Raw genomic sequence first — 19589 nt, 5'->3', positions numbered from 1 at the left:
CTATATCTATCTCGATTCCTTTATACCTGTACAACCAACCGTTATCCAATCAAAGTTAATATACTCTGTGTGCAAAGCACGCTGAGTATAAAAATAAGCGGCAACAAGGTTGTATACACACGGCATAAATGCGATTGTCATTTGTGAACTGTAAATGTAATGAATGAAAAATAGGGCAAAGGGTAGGCACGACAAAAACCATAAAGCTTACCAAACACACACCCAACCAACAATGGCAGATAATGAAATTGAAAATAGAGCAGAATGATAAAGACATCAAACGGTAAAATAATGTAATAACGCGTGAATTGAGAAGAAGGCTGGTAATACTTAATGCGCACACAGTGGTAAATTGAGGTTAAACTAATGGCCGCATCACAATGAACTTTTTCAAAACGTAGATGCGTTCAACACAAACTTATTTATGATGAGTAGATTGCTCGTATTTTAATGAAGAACGGCATAACGAGCGACACTAGCGCCATCTGACATACAAAAGTTGACAATCTTCAAATTTTGCTACATGAAATTATTGTAACAAATTCTGGGAATTTCTGATAATTATGCACTTTCTGTTAACGTTCGAATCGCTGAGCTGTCGAATAAATAACTCCAATATTCAGTATTGTAATATGGTCTTTATTTAGACTACTTTGGGAGTAGTGCAATTATACTTCAATATCGCGTACTTCAAAAAAGCGTATTTTAATCAAACTGGTTTTACTCATCAGCTTGCGCTGCTTTTATACTCTCTGTTGCTTCGTTTGCATATTTATCCTAAGGTCTCGACTTTTCACGAAGATGGAACAGTTGCATCGCATACTTGGTTATTAAGCTATATGCGTGTGGTTATTTAGCTATATGCTTTAATGTGTACATGTACAAAAGAGTGGCTGCTTGCAGTTTTTGTTCTTGTGATTATTTACTAACAGCATAGTGATGCTTTTTGATACTTTTCCAACGCTTTTCACAATTAAAAACTGCATTTTAACAAAAGTATAGGGTACAAAATATGTTAGCAAGTATTTCTCTTGTACAGTGAGATTACCATCCCTCTAATAAGTTTTACTAAAAATAACACACCTATCATCTCTCTTCCACTCTGGAACGTAGAAAGCTGAAAAAGTTTTAAACGGCAGGAGTAGGGTGGACGAATTCTTGAAGGATTCCACGGTAAGTACTTTTGGCGCAAAAAGCAGAAATTGCTTTTTTCACAGTGGGTCTGATAACGTGGGTTCCAGATTATCAAAGCATGTTCCAATACCGGCCACACAAAGATGTAAAGAGAGTTCCTTTGGCTCTGCTAACGTAAAATTTTAAAGTCGGTTTAGGGTCCATCGTAACGCCTAGGCCGACGGAGCTAATGACTTGCTTAATGGTATAATAATCAATCATAGCCTCGTGGGATGAACTTGCACTTCGGCAGGTTAAGGGACATTACATTTACATTACATCATTCAACTAGGCTATTCAGATCCGATTGAAGCCTAGTCCTATCCATTGCTAAGCGGTTAGGCATAACAAGTTTGACATCATGGGGGGAGGACTATTTTTCAAATATAGGCAAGTAAATTTTCGGAAAGACTAACTTCTCCAGCATCTATAAATTTGAAAAATAATCCCTCCTCTCCACACAACGCTCCTCTTCTTGTAGCGATAAAAAAAAAGCTGCCCGAGTATTTTCGTTGGTCGTAGAAATTGTGCGCAGGCACAAAATTAGGCACAATAAGGTATTTATTTGCTCAAGTTAAAATATTGTGGCGAATATTAGCATCACTAAGCTGTTAGTAAATAATCACAACAACAAAAACAGCAAGCAGCCACACTTATGTACAAGGCAACGAAGAATATTCCATCACATAACCAGCAGCTTGCAATAGAGATTATGTAGCCGGCAGCTAAGAGGAGAAGTTGTTACTCACACACACACACGCATATGGCTAGAAGAAAAACATAAACTACAGAGATACCTGTATATAACTAAATAACCAAGCATGAGATACAACTGTTCTAGAAGGTGAAACGTCTATACCTTAGGAGAAATGGGCGCATGAGGTAAACGAGAGTATAAAATTAGCGCAAATTGAGGAATCAGTAATCAGTTTGATTTAAACACGATATTAGTGAAGTATAACTGTGATTGTGAAGTACTACTTCCAAAGTAGTGTAAATAAAGACTATTTTGCAATACTGAATATTGGAGTTATTTATTCGATAGTTCAACGATTCGAACGTTAGAAGAAGGTGCATAGTTATCAGGAATTTGCCAGAATTCGTTACAAAATGATTTTATTGCCATGTTTGATCCTAAGCCAATTAGTAATATACAGCAAGCACTACAAACATAGATCGTCCAACCAAAAAAAGTATTTAAGCTACTTCAAATAAACTGAATTAATTTTGAGGTTAGGTGCAGGGAGGACCAGGATGTGTAAAATCCATAGCATAAGTGCTAAATCGGCTTAAGTGTAGCGATGACAGCAAACGTTACAGAAACACACAAATAAATAGAAATAAGTTTGCAGCAAAAACGTTTGAATTCAAAGAGTGAAAAGTGTTGTGAATCGTATGCTTTTGGGCCACAATGTGTATGTAAGTATTTGTGGGTATTTTTCTAGGCTAAAAACTTCTAATTGAATTGTTAAATTGTAAAAATTTTTCATTAACTTTTCTGGCCAAAGGTAAAACCATTGTTTTTTTCGCGACACCACATGACTTGACCTCCCCGCTCCAAGCACAAAAGCTTGCCAAGTCTTTTATCACATTTTTTGCCGCTGCTTTTATTAACACCAACAACAAGCTGTAGGACTTTCGAGCTACTACTTGCATGCACACCGTTAATAGCAATTACAGCAGCGTCAGCATGGCAACATTTGAATTTCTGCAGCTGACATCGCCCATTTGGGCTGCCTGTATGTGAAATCAGTTACTTTTTTATTTCACTTTTGTCTGGCTACTAAAATGTGTCGTTTGCAAAACTAAGTAATTGAATGTTAAATTTTTTTCTACTTAGATTATTTTTGGGGAGGTAGACCATTGAAGTGGTGAAAAAGCTATAACAATAAACATTTGGAAAAAAATGTTACAAATGTGTATACAAATTTGGAATATCCCAAAACAGTTTTATGTTTTGCTTTTTGGCGTATTACCAACACTCTTTATAAATATTTATTTCAATTTTGCGTCCGATGCTTCAAGGATCAAATGGCGACATTTCGGCGTACAACTTTCTTTTTCTCAAAGGTTACAGTCGAGCTGTCTGCGGAAAGCACAAGAGAAAATATAACTTAAAACAGTTGCCAAGCGCAGTTGATACGCCAGTGAAGGTCATAGGAAGATGCACGTGAATCGTTTGCGTATATAGAGCGTATTAAGAAAATAGAAAAAAATGTGTGAAAAGAAATAAGCAAGGAGTTTAAAGTTTATTTTTGTGATCATGTTAGAGCTGACAGTAAATAAATGTTAAATTAAAGTACAGGATTTTCCGCATTGAGTAGAGCGTTAATGTTAGGGCGGTAGCCACTGGAGCAGCAAGTAAAAGGGGGAATGTTGATACTTATGATTTCAAGATTTGCATCGCTTGAAGGGGCAGCCGCTTGGCAGCAAGATGCAACCAAAAGAACTATTCGGGGGAGTACCGTTGCTGAGTTCAGAACATCTAGAAAAATGGCATCGTCTGAGACAGGAATTGCACTGAACTGAACAGTTTCCGCAAACTATATATATTCTGATTTGGCAAATGCTGCACATGGTGACAGGGACTAGTGAACAATTTCCCTGTTCTCCTCGTGTGCTGGTACCGAAGAGAGGAGGGGAGGACATGGGCAGAGACTGATGTACGGCATAAGCTTCGTAGATAGTAGCGATAGGGGCGACTGTGTAAAGTGAAAGCGAAGTAGATAGATGTTTTGATCTAACTCAGAACACACCGTTCGATGCAACCATACTTTGCATCTGACACACTGTCTGTAGTGTGACCGTCTAAATCAGAGATGCACAACGTCGGCAGAGTTTCAAGTAAGAATGCAACTTTTTTTTTTGTAGTATTGATCCCATTTCGACATATTAGCGCTGGAAATGGTTAAGACTGCTACAAAAGAGCTGACGAAATATCCAAAGAGTGAGTTGTATAATAAGACTATCCAACTATGAACGTTCTGCAAAAACGGGGATACTTCGGTTGCTCCTTTAGGACTACTCTATGGAACTCCATGGAGAGTAATTTCCCGAAATACCAAAAAATTACTTTATAAGAGTACTCACAAAGTGAGAGCTGGAGTCGGTTTCTATATAGAACAACACATTTTTTTTGTGTGTAAAAAAGCTCTTTTAAAGCGATGCTACCAACGAATGCAGTGTGATAAGAAGATTATACCTAAAATAATTTACCGCATTATAAATAGAGCGACAAATTTCTTAGTTAAAAATTTTAAAAACTAGGAGACTATTTTTACACGTGAAAAAAATCCCCATAAAACAAAGTAAGCTTTTAGCTATACAGATAACGAGCCTCTTATCAAATATCAACAGACATCAGCTGTTCCATCAATCAATTAAAACTTACAGCTGGCGCTACCATCTGGCATATGGTAGCAACTGCCGGTAATGCAGTGTAAATATTCACAATAGTGCGATAGTACAAATATATTTCTTTGTGTGCTCACAATCCTTTATTTTTAACAAATTATTTTAATAAAATATAGCTAAGCAAAAGCACTACGACCAAAAGTGCCCAAAGCTCGCTAATAGCCCAAATCTCCATCTTTACAACCAAAACTTTATTTATAGATTGGGATTTCAAATAAGAGCGAAAAAGGGACCCGTACATAAAACCAGCAACTAGAAATAATATATATGACATGCAAAGTTTTCAGAGAATTCATGAGCATGCTTTTATACGCCAGCTTTGGGTTTATCAGCTTAAACTGGATTTATAGTAAAACTAAGCGCTTATGATGTGCGAAAAACGACAACAATATACAAATCTCAGTTAAGAGAGCTGCACAATCAAGTGGGGCTTGTCCGGCCTGCAGCGAGCGAGACCGGTTTTAGTTTATTTATAGCAAAACACATTCATTAAAAAGTCATACAACAACTTATTATCTGCACTGAATTCCAAGTTTATATTGCTAAACATAACGAGACACCAAGGCAGTTGATTGTCAGAATAACGCGCCAGCAGTTCTATACGCAAAGAAAATAATAAATCTTAAGAAACTTGTTTTTAAGCCAATGCTGCGCTTGTTCATCTTCGGCGTAGCTTTTGTGACGGTCGTTGTGCGCGCTATACCACATTATGAGGTACCAAAAGCTAAAATTGATGTGTTTTACCCTGGAGGATTTGAAGTATCCATACCACATGAGGAGGGTATGACACTCTTCGCTTTTCATGGCAAACTCAATGAAGAAATGGATGGTTTAGAGGCCGGCACTTGGTCTAGAGACATAACAAAGCCCAAAAATGGACGTTGGATATTTCGTGATCGCACAACACAATTAAAATTTGGCGATACGCTTTATTATTGGACCTATGTAATTTACAATGGTTTGGGTTATCGTGAAGATGATGGCGTTTTTGTGGTCAACAAGTATGCAAATCAAACTGTTATAGGCACAGGAGGTGGAGGTGGAACAGGCAGCGGTGGCGAAATTGGCATTGATAAGTGCCAATCGACGCCAACTTATAAAAATGGCCTGCCACAACGCTGTGCTAAGCAATTGCTATTCGATGATGACTTTACGGGTGCGAGTTTAGACAAAGATCATTGGACTGTTGAGCAGCGTTTCTCCTCTGCACCAGACTATGAGTATGTGTTGTATTTGGATACCGTGCCGGATGTGTTGCAAGTGAAAAATGGCATGGTTACCATACATCCAAAAATGACTAAACGTCATTTCCAACAGGTAGATCATCCGTTGCGTGCTAAGCATGATCTGGGCATACGTTGTACTGGACGCCCCAATACTGAAGATTGTGTGCGTGATGGCGCTGCACAACATTATATCACCATACCACCATTTATTTCAGCACAATTTTCTACAAAGAATCATTTCACATTTAAATACGGGCGCGTTGAAATACGCGCTAAATTACCGCGCGCCAACTGGGTCTTTCCACAATTGTGGCTACAACCAAAGGATGCTAAATATGGCAGCGATAGCTATCAATCGGGACAAATGCGTATTGCATTTACTTGCATCAACAATACACAAATGCACCTCTATGGTGGTTTAATTGTGAATGCGGATCGAAGTTGGCGTATGCAAAAAATGTGCGAGTATGCAAATGATGAAGCACTGGATTTGGGTAATGAATTTCATATTTATGAATTGATTTGGACTGAAGCAGAGATTTCGGTGTCTGTGGATGGTAAGAAGTATTGCAGTTTTAACCCAAGTAGCGAAAAAGATGCAATAGCTAATTTGAGAGCAGATGAGCGCATGCTGCCAAATAGTAATTTGCTCAAAATGGGGACAAAATTGGCACCCTTCGATCAGGAGTTCTATATAACATTGGGCTATGGTATTGCTGGCGTACATGATTTTGAGGATAGTTTGTATGGCTGGCAGCCGGAGAAACCTTGGCACAATACAAGTCCGCGTGGTATGGGCTCGCTGTTAAAGAAAGTGGAACATAAGTTTGATGACTGGCTAGAAAATGGCGATTTACGTATTGATTATGTTAAAGTATATTCGGTTTAAGCGATCTTTTTCTGAAAACTGTGAATGCAAAAAAAAGAAACAACAAATACAATGTGAGATTTAATCGCATTTAATGTGTTGTAAGCATGCTTACATTGCTTAAAATAAATTTCCAGGAAATTGAAATTAATTAAAATAATGTATACAAATCGTCGCTCGCTAGCCAGAAGCATGAGTGTGCAAATTTTCCGTTTTTGTGTTAGAAGCTTCGTTGGATTACCCTTTAGATTCTTTAGGTTCTACTCAAATCTACATCTTCCTACCTTACATGGAAACCTCAATAATTTGCAATGCCGTTTTCATGAATGTATAATTCAATCACATAAAGTTGGGCCAGAAAAAAGGAATGTGGCACATTCATGTTTCTGGCTGGCAACAAAGTAATGCTGTTCCTGTTTGTATGACATATTCGTTGATATGGCTCAACAATTTTTGAAAAAAAAAAAGTAAGAATAGCACACATTCGTACTCATATTTACTAATAATCATATATATTATTTCTAATTGCAATGAGATGGCTGACGAACTTGCAAGAGGAGGCACATCCGTTCCGCTTTCGTCGTCCTGGAAGGGATTGAGCATGCCGCTCGCTACCTGTAAGCTCACTTTGAAAGGGATTTTCCTTAGGGAAGCGGGTGTGAGATGGAGCAATCTCGAATCCTGCTACCACACCAAGCTCGTGTGGCCTGAATGGGACGCGATACGCACAAGAAGTCTCCTTCTTCTTGGAAGGGGGGCCATATCTCTGTTGGTTGGACTTATAATCGGCCACATAGCAATCGGGAAGCATGCACAACGGCTGGGTGCTCACTTATAATGACTACTGCAGAAGCTGCAAAGACGAAGAGGAGATAGAAACAGTCAAGCATTTTCTGTTCGATTGTCCTGCGCTTTGGCGCAAGAGGAAGAAATCTCTGGGATCTCCCTTCTTTAAAGATCTTTGTGATCTGGCTAAGTTGGGACCTAGGAAATTTCTGACATTTGCTGAATCGACCTGTTGGTTTGTGTAAGGGAGGGATCCACGTGGTATCACAATGGCACCTTTTTGGGCCTAAGTGCACTGGTGCTCGCTACGGGGGCAACTCTAACCTAACCTAAGACTGCAGCAGCATGGAGAGCAAGGTAAAAGTAGGGAGTTAACCTTAATGGTAATCAGTTTTCAAGTAGAACCCGAAATATCGGAAAAAAAGCATAGCTGATAAGATTAACACAGGAGCGGCAGTACGATGAACAGATGTTGTTTGAAAACCCTCTTTCCTTGAGGGCATCGGAGTGGGAAACTTCGGTCCAGAACCAAAATGTCCATGCCACTCGGAACATATCCGAGCATTTTCCAAGCCGAAGTTGCCACCATTAGGCGGTGTGCACATATAAATCTGCAGGGGATACACAAATGAGCCAATTGTTAGATTAAATCATCAACAGTTCAATCACCAATCAATCACCCCTATTACGGTTGTCAATAGTGAGAAAATTAGTGTCGACGCTCATGAATTGGTATCGGCGTTGTCAACGTCGATAACTATTGATAGGTGTTGACGGTTTTTTGGTATTGGCTAAAACAATATTGAAGTTGTGTTGACGTGACGCGACACAAAGTTTGTCGACACAGTTTTTGGTGACGACAAGCGCGGCAATACAGAATTCAACTATTAAAAATTCAAAAAATAAGCTTTTTTATAATTTTTATGCTTCTTATTTATTAATTTTTTATTCAATTTCAGAAAATAGTCAAAATAACCAACAACAGTCAGTTTAGTAGAATTGTGGTAATGTTCTAGCGGTCGACTGCTAAAACACGCCCAAAAAATTCAGGAGAGGTACCAAAAGACACGTATTGACCTCGATTTTAATAATCCGAAGTCGGAATATAAAAATTTTACTTGCGTTAGGAAATATTTGCAAAAACAGTTGCAAGCTTTTAAGTGGTTCATTAAAAGGTTTTTGTGAAATTTCAAGGATTTTTTATTTCCGCCTTCAGATTATTAATACCGAGGCCAATTCGGGTATTTTGATACCCCTCCCGAATTCGATTAAGTTTTCCATTAGTGCACCACGCTCTGGGAGGTAGGGAGTTGCTAATGGTGTACTTAAAGAGAAATCCAATCATCTACAATATATTCACTAAAGTTCGTAAACAAATTCCTTGTGTGTATTTTGCCCGGAACTGGCAAGGAAGACAGCGGGCGAAAAGCCAATAGGACCGGAGTACATCATGGCGTTATTGTTAAAGAAATAGCTCAGGCATGAAAGTCCAGGACTGCGACATGCAAAGGCACTAATAGGATACAACTCAAAACGTTAAAAAGTCATGGTTAACCTCGCAAAAATCAGCCTTAGAATTTTAGCAGGCTCACTCACAGGTAACAGTACACTAAAAAACCACTTGCACAAACTGGGCATTTAGTCTAAAAGCCTTTGTTGGCTCTGTGACAGTGAGGATGAGACTGCAGAACACATACCGCTCACATGCGACGCAGTCGCATGAAAAAGATTTAGGATCCCTTGATCACTAAAATTAGAAAGTATACACATACACACATTCATACAAGTCGAGCATCATTCAGTGCTTCCTCAGGGAACTCGGTTCGCAAGAGGTGCTGTGTATACATAGATTTAACTACATTTTTTAATAAAATTTTATTTATTATTTAAATTAAACATATGTATTACCATTTTTAAATTTTTAAAATAACTGACAAGAAAACTTTCATTTTGAAAGAATATACCAGGGATGCACCTTAACGTTAAGCTAATCGTTTATCAAAAAATTTCCACCGTTTCTGTTGAAACACTTCGAAATATTATCGATAAAGAAATTATCAAGATAAATTGTATTTCGTTTTTAACCGAAACGAAAAGCTTTCGTTAACGTTAAAAACGTTAACAAAAACGTGATACTTTATGTTTGAATTGTGCTGGCAATGCTATAGCCATGGTGAAGCCGTAAAGTGGTAACAGCGAGCGGACATACACACACAAACTCCATGTAATTTGTTTGTGTAATTCGTTGGTGGTAATGTCAAAAATACTCTGAGAAATGTTCGTACTGTCAAAACTCATGAGAAAAGTTGCAATCAGCTTGGCTAATGCTTTCACCTTTAATGACTCCGGCATCAATCAGCTTTGCCAGCATAGTTTGAAATTAATAATCAACATAAACGATGATTTCGTTTTGATATGGCAGAAAACGAAACAAAATCATTTCGTTAATTTGACGTTCTTAACGTTAATAAACGAAACGAAATGACTTTGTTTCGTTTATTAATGTTAATTATCGTAACGAAATGATATCGGTTCGTTGGTTAAGCATGCCTGGAATATACAAAGTAAAGTAATTCAAAAATAATTTATAAAAATATTGTATATTTAACGCAAGTAGATAACCCTACACTGTGAAAAGAATAAGGGCACAATAGACCAATAGGTCGCAGTGCATAACCTCAACAATCTACCCATCTATGGAAACTAGTATGCGAAGGACAGTAAGGTACGTATCCGAGGAGTAATAGTCAAATACAAATTGAGAAGAATTTCGATTGGATGGGATTTTCCACAACCCGAACTATCACAGCGGAGTGGCCACAATGGAGAGAAAAGTGCGCAGAGACACGCCACCAGGGCATGTTATATCTCCTAAACTCCAAGACAGCGTTAAATTTTAAAATAGGAAATCGATCCTTTTCTCTTCATCCTAGCAGCTTGTACTGAACATTTTTTCAGTTTCTATAAAAAACATTATTGTATGTAGTTGGTCGCCTCGCTTATATGCATTTCGGTTATTTCTCTTTGACTATCTGGGCCTAGCAGAGGAACATTGTTTTAAAGAGTCCAATAACTAACGACATTTCCTTACCATTTCATAGGAATAGTATAATCCGACAGCAGTCCTTTTCCTCCAATTTATTTTTCATTTTAGAGTCGCTAGTGTAGACCTTCCCACGACTGTCTTTCCCTCAAAAACTACTCTCATATCAAAGAGTAAGGACACGCCACCAAATTATGGAGTGAAATAGATAGCTTTGTTATAGAAAACATTTTCAGATGCCGTGGATTATAATTGGATCTAGCTGGCTCATGGAAAAATCATTCATCACCTTCAACTTGCAACTGCTTTGGTGGGAATGTAAGACATTAATTTAATTACATTCAAAAAGTGAGCCTCCCTTCCCCTTTTTCTATCTGTATTCCCCTCGTCTACATGTTCGACCATTTTTTTATTCTTGTCCACCCCTTATTCCATTTATGTATCTCCCTCTATCTCCCACAGGCACTCATACCCCTTCCCACCCCAAATCTTACTCCTACTCTCAACCAACTCCCAGTCCTACAACAACTCCAACTCTCACTATCACTCTCACGCATGTATGAAATCTCTGTAATACATTCTTGATACCTTCTTCAAATAATTGCGGAGATAAAGCGAACTTAAATGTTTCCTAACGGGGGTGTGGCAGCACCTGCAATTCCCAAAAAGATCTTTCTAAACCAACCTCAAACTATAACGAACGAAAAAAAAAGAAATTTCGAAATCAGTTAAGTCCGTTTGGAGTTTTAGCGAGTCTAAGGCACAACAGTTCATTTATATTGTATTAGTAAATAATCCCAACAACAAAAAAGCGAGCAGCCACACTTATGTACAAGACAACAACAAATATTCCACACACATAACCAGCAGCTTGAAGCAAGAGATTATTTCACATACACAACATATATATGTAGTCATCAGCTAAGTCCAGAAGTTGTTACTCACACATACACACGCATGTAGCTAAATAACCAAGTATGACATGCAACTGTTCCAGAAGACATGATCGTGAAAAGTCTAGACCTTAGGAGAAATATGCGAACGAGGCAACAGAGAATATAAAAGCAGCGCAAACTGAGGAATAACTAATCAGTTTGATTTAATCACGCTATTAGTGAAGTATAATTGTGGTTGTGAAGTACTACTCCCAAAGTAGTCAAGACCATTTTGCAATACTGAATATTGGACTTATTTATTCGACAGTTCAGCGATTCGAACGTTAGCAGAAGGTGTATAATTATCAGAAATTTCCCAAAATTCTAAAATCAAAATCACTAAGGTATCGAAATTCAGGTATGACTTTAGAAAATTTAATCTACCACTTGAGTATTCGGGTTATATGGAAAGGCAGACAAACTGAACGAATGTAAAAAATAACGGATTTCATTACTACACTCATTCGTTTTAATGTGTTTTACTGTTAAAGGGCAATTTTTGCGAGAACAGCAATCAGTTTGAATATAACTCAATTTACTTTTCGTTGTCAGCACAGAAAAAAATTGCTATAATTTTTCTCAAGAATTCAATAAAAAAATTAAGCAATATAAGACCGTATTTATGCAACAAATCAACTGCAAGTCAAACAACTTCAATTCAATTCATGCGCTATTAAGCTATGTAATGATAGGGTATGGCGTAGCGGAAAAGGAAGATGAGGACAAAGCCAACTACCAAGCAAAACAAATAACGACATGACAAGCAGTGCAGTGCACCAAAATTACTTTAACTAAATTATTAAATATAATTATATTTGTCAACAATTGATGCACGACTCATTTGAATCGCCTGCTCATTCAGTAACTGACTTTTTTTTCAAGCTTCTGCGGCAGTTGTCTTGTAACATACAATGAATTAAAGTAGACTTTTAGGCGCATGCAAGTATATAAAGTTAAGAGAATCGAATGCAAGTAACGGTAGAGTGCAGAATGCGAAAGTTGAACTTAAGAACATGGCATGAATGGTAATTTATTTTATTTTCTAGAATTTTTTATTGACTTTTTTCACATTGTTGGAATGAAAATTGTGCAATAAGGGGGAAAATTGTGCAGGTACAACGCAACAATGGTTAATGGTTGCAAATAAAATAGCTTAATAGTGGTCGTTGAGTGTGTACAAAGAAATTCATGAGCAGCATAGAGGCGTGATCATAATTCATTTGGTATGAAAAGGTAGATCGCTGTAAGTGGTAAATGCTATACAAAAATTGTATGTTTAAGCGCTTGGCTTACAAGCCTTATGCGCTTTCGTGCGTTTTAATAACTTTAATCGAGCGCAACATGAGTTTTTAGTGCTTCAGTTAAGACCCAATTCGTTGCTTTAATTACTTAAGCCTATTGAGGGCGTTTTTAACGTCGCCATGAGCTTAAACGAAGCAACAAGAGCTTTCTTCGCCTACACTCGACACTATGGCAAAACATGGGAGGCTATCTCCCAAAATGGTATACTGGACATTTAATACTGTTGTGAAACCAATTGTCACCTAGGCTCCCTTAGTGTGATGGTCGAAGACCACGCAAACAACAGCAATAACGAAATTAGGCAAATTGCATCGACTTGCGCTGGCATAAGGGGTGCGATATGAACGTGCTCTGCTGATGCACATAGTGAGGAATACCTGCGTTCCCTATTCTAATAGAGAAAAAGACAATATTTGCTGCACTAAGACTTCAAAATATCTCTGAGCTAAGGAGCGGAAACATGAGAGGACATATTAAAGTAATAAGAAAATTTATTGGAAATCCCGAATTGCACCTACTGCCTGCAATGGCCCCTGCGCTCATAATCTCACGGAGTTTTTAGGTGTCCATTGCGAACAGAACTGTGTTGGAAACAGAGTATCCATAAACTGACATTGACACGGAGGCCTGATTAATGGATGGAGCGAAATTCGAGGAAGGAAAAACGGGAGCTGGCATTGATGAGCTGCACTACAAGAAATCGATACCAATGGGATGCTTCGCCAATATTTCTCAGGTAGAAATCTATGCAGTAGAAGTTTGCGGTGGAGTATGTTTCCGAAGAGGCTTATCCTGTGTGTAACCTAATAATGTCAAATAGTCTTGTAGTTTTACACAATCACTTCTCAGGTAGAAATCTATGCAATAGAAGTTTGCGGTGGAGTATGTTTCCGAAGAGGCTTATCCTGTGTGCAACCTAATTATGTCAAATAGTCTTGTAGTTTTACACAATCACTTCTAAGCTAGTGGATGAATGCATTGGAGTCCTGAATGATCTGAGAGCCAAAAACAAGGTTTTCTTAGGATGTGTTCCGGGAATCAGGGACATGAAGGCAATTCAACAAGCATTCTATGGTCCAGAGCCCTTCTGTTGATCACCAAAGGACACACTAGGGAAACCATAAGTAACTAGAAAACATGCCGATACCTCGTTAGTAAGATAAATCCATCCAAAACACAGTTCTGTCGCTATTGTGCGCTGGAGGATAAAGTTCACGTTCTCTGTGAATGAAAAGGCAAATAGGAAAAACTTAACCCAAGCAATCAATACAAGAATCGTACAAGTCATTATAAAATCGTTATTCGTATAAAATAAAAATAATATATCATGGAAAGCAAATTTATTACAAAAAAAATTATTTGATAAAATGTGGTTTTATTTTCCAGACTAAACAAATTGGGGCGTGAAAATCACAGCAACGGAAAATATTTTATGACAATAAATGCGCCTAAAAATATGCGAGAAATTTGTATACGTATGTACATACATATTTATAGGCGCAGCAACACAACTTTAAATACAAGCAAACACATTTTCCCATTCATCATCGTAACGGAATTTTATTTCTATAATCAAAACCAGCGTGCCTGATGGTATACAACGCAAATTTTCAAACTGCGCATACAAAATCAGCGTTTGACTACGCATTATGCCCAGGACACTTACATCAGCTAAAAATTTGCGATTGATGTTTTGCCAAAAAAACAAAAACTACGGCATTGCAGTTGAAAGATAGCATCACCATGAGATTTTTTTTAGAAAATACTTGACTAATTCCTTCGTGGCTAAATCGAAGCCAAGGAACAATGGCTTATCCGCTGTAAAAGTGCTAAAGCGAAGATAAAATAAAGGCAAAACGAACCAAAAATTTGCTTGCAACCCTGTTAAAAGAAAAACGATGACTAAGATGGCGTTAATTTCTTCAAAATTTATTGGCTAACTGTTTTTGGCAACAAAATGAAGGGCAACAATGGCGCCAGCGATTTGAGTGAACAGCAGTAGGCTCTTACGCACAATGCTGAGCACACGCATTTATAGATGGAGATGAAAGATGATAATCCGCTTGTAGGCGCCACAGTTAATGTAAGATACATTTTTTTGCCAAGCAAACAAAAGTTCTTATATAAATTCATATATACATATGTACATACATACTTAGTTATACATAGTAAGTAAGCACGTGTTAACCTCAAAATTTAGCGTTATGTGAAGGCTGTACTCTTGACCGAGCTGCGAAAATCGTTTTTGTAGCTATCGACAGCTTACGGAAACAATATTACAAAATTGATCTTGAAAATTAGCTACAGTTACATGACAAAATATCATTTTTGTAACATTTGCCCAGTCAGGCAACCAGCCGCTCTTGTAACCGTAAAATAACTCTCATAGGTTTATGGAAATGTTGCGGATGTGACAGTCCTTTACCGGCTATACGGTATGTGCTCCAGTTTCAGCACCAAGTAGTACTAATTCGACTGCAGCGGTAACGATTTCTTTAATCCTGAGACTTTTCGGTTTGTGTATTCTAGTCGACTTTCACGGCAGGCATTTTTTAAGGCGTCAGTATTCTAAGCCCCTTAACGCGACGAAGCTTATTTTTATGGAACTATGTCGTAATAGGCGGCCAAAGCATGAGGGTGTTTCTTGTGTCTTCAACATATAGAAACATATTAAACGCTTTTGTTTTTGTAGCCGTAAAATCACTCCCGAAAATTTACGGAAATGTTGCGGATGTGGGCAGTCCTTTGCCGGGTATGAATACGGTATGCGACAGTTCTACCACCAAGTGGTACTAATCCGACTGCAGCGGGAACGGTTTTTTTGACCCCAACCATTTTGGGTCTGTGGATTCTAGTCGCCTTTAACGGAAGGCCTTTCATTTCTGAGGCTCATTTTATGAGGCTGTCGCTTTGAACTAGTTCAAAGGTGAGTGCTAGGCGGTTAAAACCGTGTTGTTGTTATTGTAGTGATAAATACCGGCTAAAACCAGCGGTCAGTGTTTTTTTTTGCGCCTAAAACAATAGAAATATATTAAGCGACAGAAAAGAACCACAAAAAGCCAATATTTCTGAGAGGCTAAATAAAGAGATTAACAGCTGAGGAAGCTCTCGAAACACTTTCCTGCTAGCTTTCGTACAAAAACAAAAAGGTTGAGGGAATGAGTTAATAGATGGTACAGCCAGAGGACAACTGTGGAAACCCCGTGGAATCTGTCACTTTATAGTGTTGTTAGTTACTTCAGGCAGAGGTTATTTTGGGAAGTACAATACAAAACGAAAACGAATTCCTCCATAAGTACTCTGAAGATCACAAGAAGCGCTGTTACACGACATTGCAGACTAAAAAATAATGCACTAACCCGCTCTAGCGATTTCGATTGTTTAAGAGACAATGCAGTAAAGATTTCAAATCATAAAAAAAAATAAAAATTTACCGCCGAGGAGATTCAGGCCGAGCTTTTCTTCCAGTTTAGTGTCTTGCTCCTTTTTAATTTTTTCATAAAAATTGATGGGATGGGACCTACTTGTTTTATGCCGACTACAAACGGCATATGCAAGGCAGATGAATGCTCACTGAGAAGCTTTTCATGGCACAACTACGCTCAGAGTGTTTGCCAAACTACTGTCGGGAGCGACCCCACTTAGAAAGACTTTGTTCGAAGTGAAGTCCTTTTTTTTTAAATTTCGATGTGAATTTGCCCGGAAGTTGGAACCAGCGACCCTCGGTGTGGTAGGCGGAGCACACTACCACCACACGATGGCGGCTTTGTCGAATTACATAGTTTTTTTGGGGTTCCGGAATAGGCACGATATGTTATGATAGTTATCGGATTCTTAGAGGTGATTCGCTTGAATGAGAAACTTGTAAAGGAGTAACTTTTATTCTTTCTTAAAGCTAGCTATAAATATTAAAATGAAGAGAAAATTATATACAAATTAGTTTGCGTTTAAACACTTTAAAACAGTTTGTGACCCACCGCTGCGAACACGTGTGCTGCATGTAATGACCGACCAATAGCACCCTAAACCATTACCCCAGCGGGTCAGGGGGTTAGAATATACCCGCGGTAGGTATGCCTGTCGTAAGAGGCGACTAAAATACCGGATTGGCCTGAAGGTTTAATGTGGCCATATAAATCGTTCCCGAGATGGTCGGGCCAGCACCTTAATGATGCTGTGTTACCGGAGCGTACCGGATCTGTAAACGGCAAAGGACCATCACATCGATCACTCCCTAAACCTTCGGGGAGCAACCGTATCGCTACAACAACAACAACAACAACAACAACAACCCTAAACCATATAGCCGAGCGCACACTTATATACACATGTACACACTTATAGGAAATTTACGGTCACAAAAGCAGTAAGTAAAACACAAGCCATGTATGGAACAATGCACGCAAAACTCGAGCTACACTAATAATTGTGGCGAATACAAGCTCAAGAGAGAAGAATTGTCGTATGTATATAAAAAATGCGGAAATTGCAAAATAAAAACGAAACACAAAAACCTGAAAAACCCTAAACACTGAAACAACGAGCGAAAAGACAATTGAAGTGGTTTCAAAATCATACGACAACTGCGGAGTAGATAACAAGTGATGGGTAGAAACATTGTGCCTGAGCTAACCAAAACAACTGAGTCATTTTCAACAAAGGCTTCAACGCATATGAGACACAATTACATTTAGCTGAGGTTACAAGCGTAAGAGCACTAAACTAACTATTAGTTAAGATCATAAACCTTATTATGACAGTATCAAGCTTCGCACTACTCATATACATACGCACTCAATTGCACACATATTCTGATAAATGTCGCATGAAAATATAGAAAGTCATGATAGTGTTTTTGTCAGCATAAATTTTAAGATAGTATATTTTTTTTTTTGTGAATATATATATTTGCAATCTATTCATAGAACAATAAGCAAATTATTTAACAATGGGAGTTTGACTTGTATTATTGATCTCCAGTGAGGTCAATAATAATACAGTGACAAATGAAAGGTAAAACATGAAATATGTGTTCAAGACAAAATGGTCGCTTTTGTTTGGTGTTAACCAACATTTTGACGAGCTCACAAGCTGCTTGCTCATCCCACTTTATCTCTACGTTTCAACGATGCACCAAACCGTTGCACAATATACAAAACATGAGAGCCTTTCAACAAGGGACCAGAATAAATAATGATTTGGATAAATGTATGGTATGGCGCAAGTTAGGGATTTGTAGTTGCACACCTGTCATCCTTACTCTCACACATATCATTTCAGTTCGAGCTTCCTTCCTGTATACTTTCAAAATATCTATTCCTTCAATGCATTCAAGTTGTACATTTGCACAAATTAACAAGGAGTTCCCAAAAGTAGATAACGTACAGTGTTGCTTAAAGAAGCAATTACTTGTATTTCAGTTGTATTTATATACATACATATATTATAGGTGCCTAAATGTATGCCAGCAATTTGTAAACTTAATTTGATCCTATAAATAGTGTATATGGGGTATTCCATCCCATTTCGACCAATTTTGAACCCGACCCCTTTAGAATTGGCTGAAAGTTTTTCTTCTTTTTCTGGCTTACGAAAGACGTTTTTCAGAATTTTTCAAATTTTTTCATCCAACTCAAAAAAAGTTATGAATTTTTAAAAAAATACCGTTTTTGTTTTCAAAATGCTATAACTTTTTCAAAAACTGACCGTTTGGGAACTTTTTTTTTTAAATTTGTTCTTAAATGTACTTTTCGGAAAAAATACAAAAACAATTTTAAAGTTTTTCTCTGTAATTTTTCAGTTTTTCGAGATTTTTCGAATTTCGCCATTTTTTTCTCATAAAAAACTTCAATCAATTCTGCAATCATCCCCACTAATCCCGGAGTGGGCCGATTTTTTATTTTTTTTTTATATAATTGAAAAAAAAAAAACTAAAAATTTTTTTGTATTTTTTCCGAAAAGTTCATTTAAAAACAAATTTAAAAAAAAAAAAAGATCCCAAACGGTAAATTTTTGAAAAAGTTATAGCATTTCGAAAAAAAAACACCGTTTTTTTTATTCATAACTTATTTTGAGTTGGACACCGTTTTTGTTTTCAAAATGCTATAACTTTTTCAAAAATTGACCGTTTGGGATCTTTTTTTATTTAAGAAATGTGTTTTTAAATGTACGTTTCGGAAAAAATACAAACAAATTTTTAAAGTTTTTTTTTTCAATTAAATAAAAAAAAATTATCGGCCCACTCCGGGATTAGTGGGGATGATTGCAGAATTGATTGAAGTTTTTTATGAGCAAAAAAATGGCGAAATTCAAAAAATCTCGAAAAACTGAAAAATTACAAAAAAAAACTTTAAATTTTTTTTTGTATTTTTTCCGAAAAGTACATTTAAAAACAAATTTAAAAATAAAAGATCCCAAACGGTCAATTTTTGAAAAAGTTATAGCATTTTGAAAAAAACACGTTTTTTTTTAATTCATAACTTTTTTTGAGTTGGATGAAAAAATTTGAAAAAATTCCGAAAAACGTCTTTCGCAAGCTAGAAAAAGAAGAAAAACTTTCAGCCGATTCTAAAGGGGTCGGGTTCAAAATTGGTCGAAATGGGATGGAATACCCCATATATTTTCTAGCATTAATTTGTAATTTTATCCGTTTTGCAATGGTTTGTTTCCGTTACGGATACAGACAATATTCATACTGATAGCGTCTAAACCTAGGCAACATCTATTTTATGTGTACAACAATTTTGAAGTGTATGTAGGCGCAATAGTTTTGTGTTCAACTGTGTATACTTGCAGCCTTTATAGAGTAAACTTAATATTGAATGCCTAAAAGTATTCTACAT

The 19589-nt window shown here is 37.3% G+C and overlaps 2 protein-coding genes across 8 annotated transcripts in view; one reads left to right on the top strand and one right to left on the bottom strand.

The window, feature by feature from the left end:
* The window catches only part of Sxl (Sex lethal), a 176828-nt gene that overhangs the window by 126337 nt on the left and 30902 nt on the right, over positions 1-19589 (bottom strand). The window lies entirely within an intron of this gene.
* GNBP3 (Gram-negative bacteria binding protein 3) lies at positions 5137-6851 on the top strand. Its single transcript, XM_067780808.1, has one exon. The coding sequence runs from the start codon at positions 5233-5235 to the stop codon at positions 6700-6702; it is 1470 nt and encodes a 489-aa protein (XP_067636909.1). The 5' UTR covers positions 5137-5232; the 3' UTR covers positions 6703-6851.

Source organism: Eurosta solidaginis, chromosome 4 (assembly GCF_040869045.1).
Source record: "Eurosta solidaginis isolate ZX-2024a chromosome 4, ASM4086904v1, whole genome shotgun sequence".
NCBI classification, from domain to species: Eukaryota; Metazoa; Arthropoda; class Insecta; order Diptera; family Tephritidae; genus Eurosta; species Eurosta solidaginis.
Note: the sequence above shows the minus strand (reverse complement) of the source record. Positions and strands in the feature narration are given on the sequence as shown.

Bases quoted from the DNA above. Each gene is read 5' to 3' on its own strand.
- GNBP3 (XM_067780808.1), top strand. From the start codon at position 5,233: ATGCTGCGCTTGTTCATCTTCGGCGTAGCTTTTGTGACGGTCGTTGTG.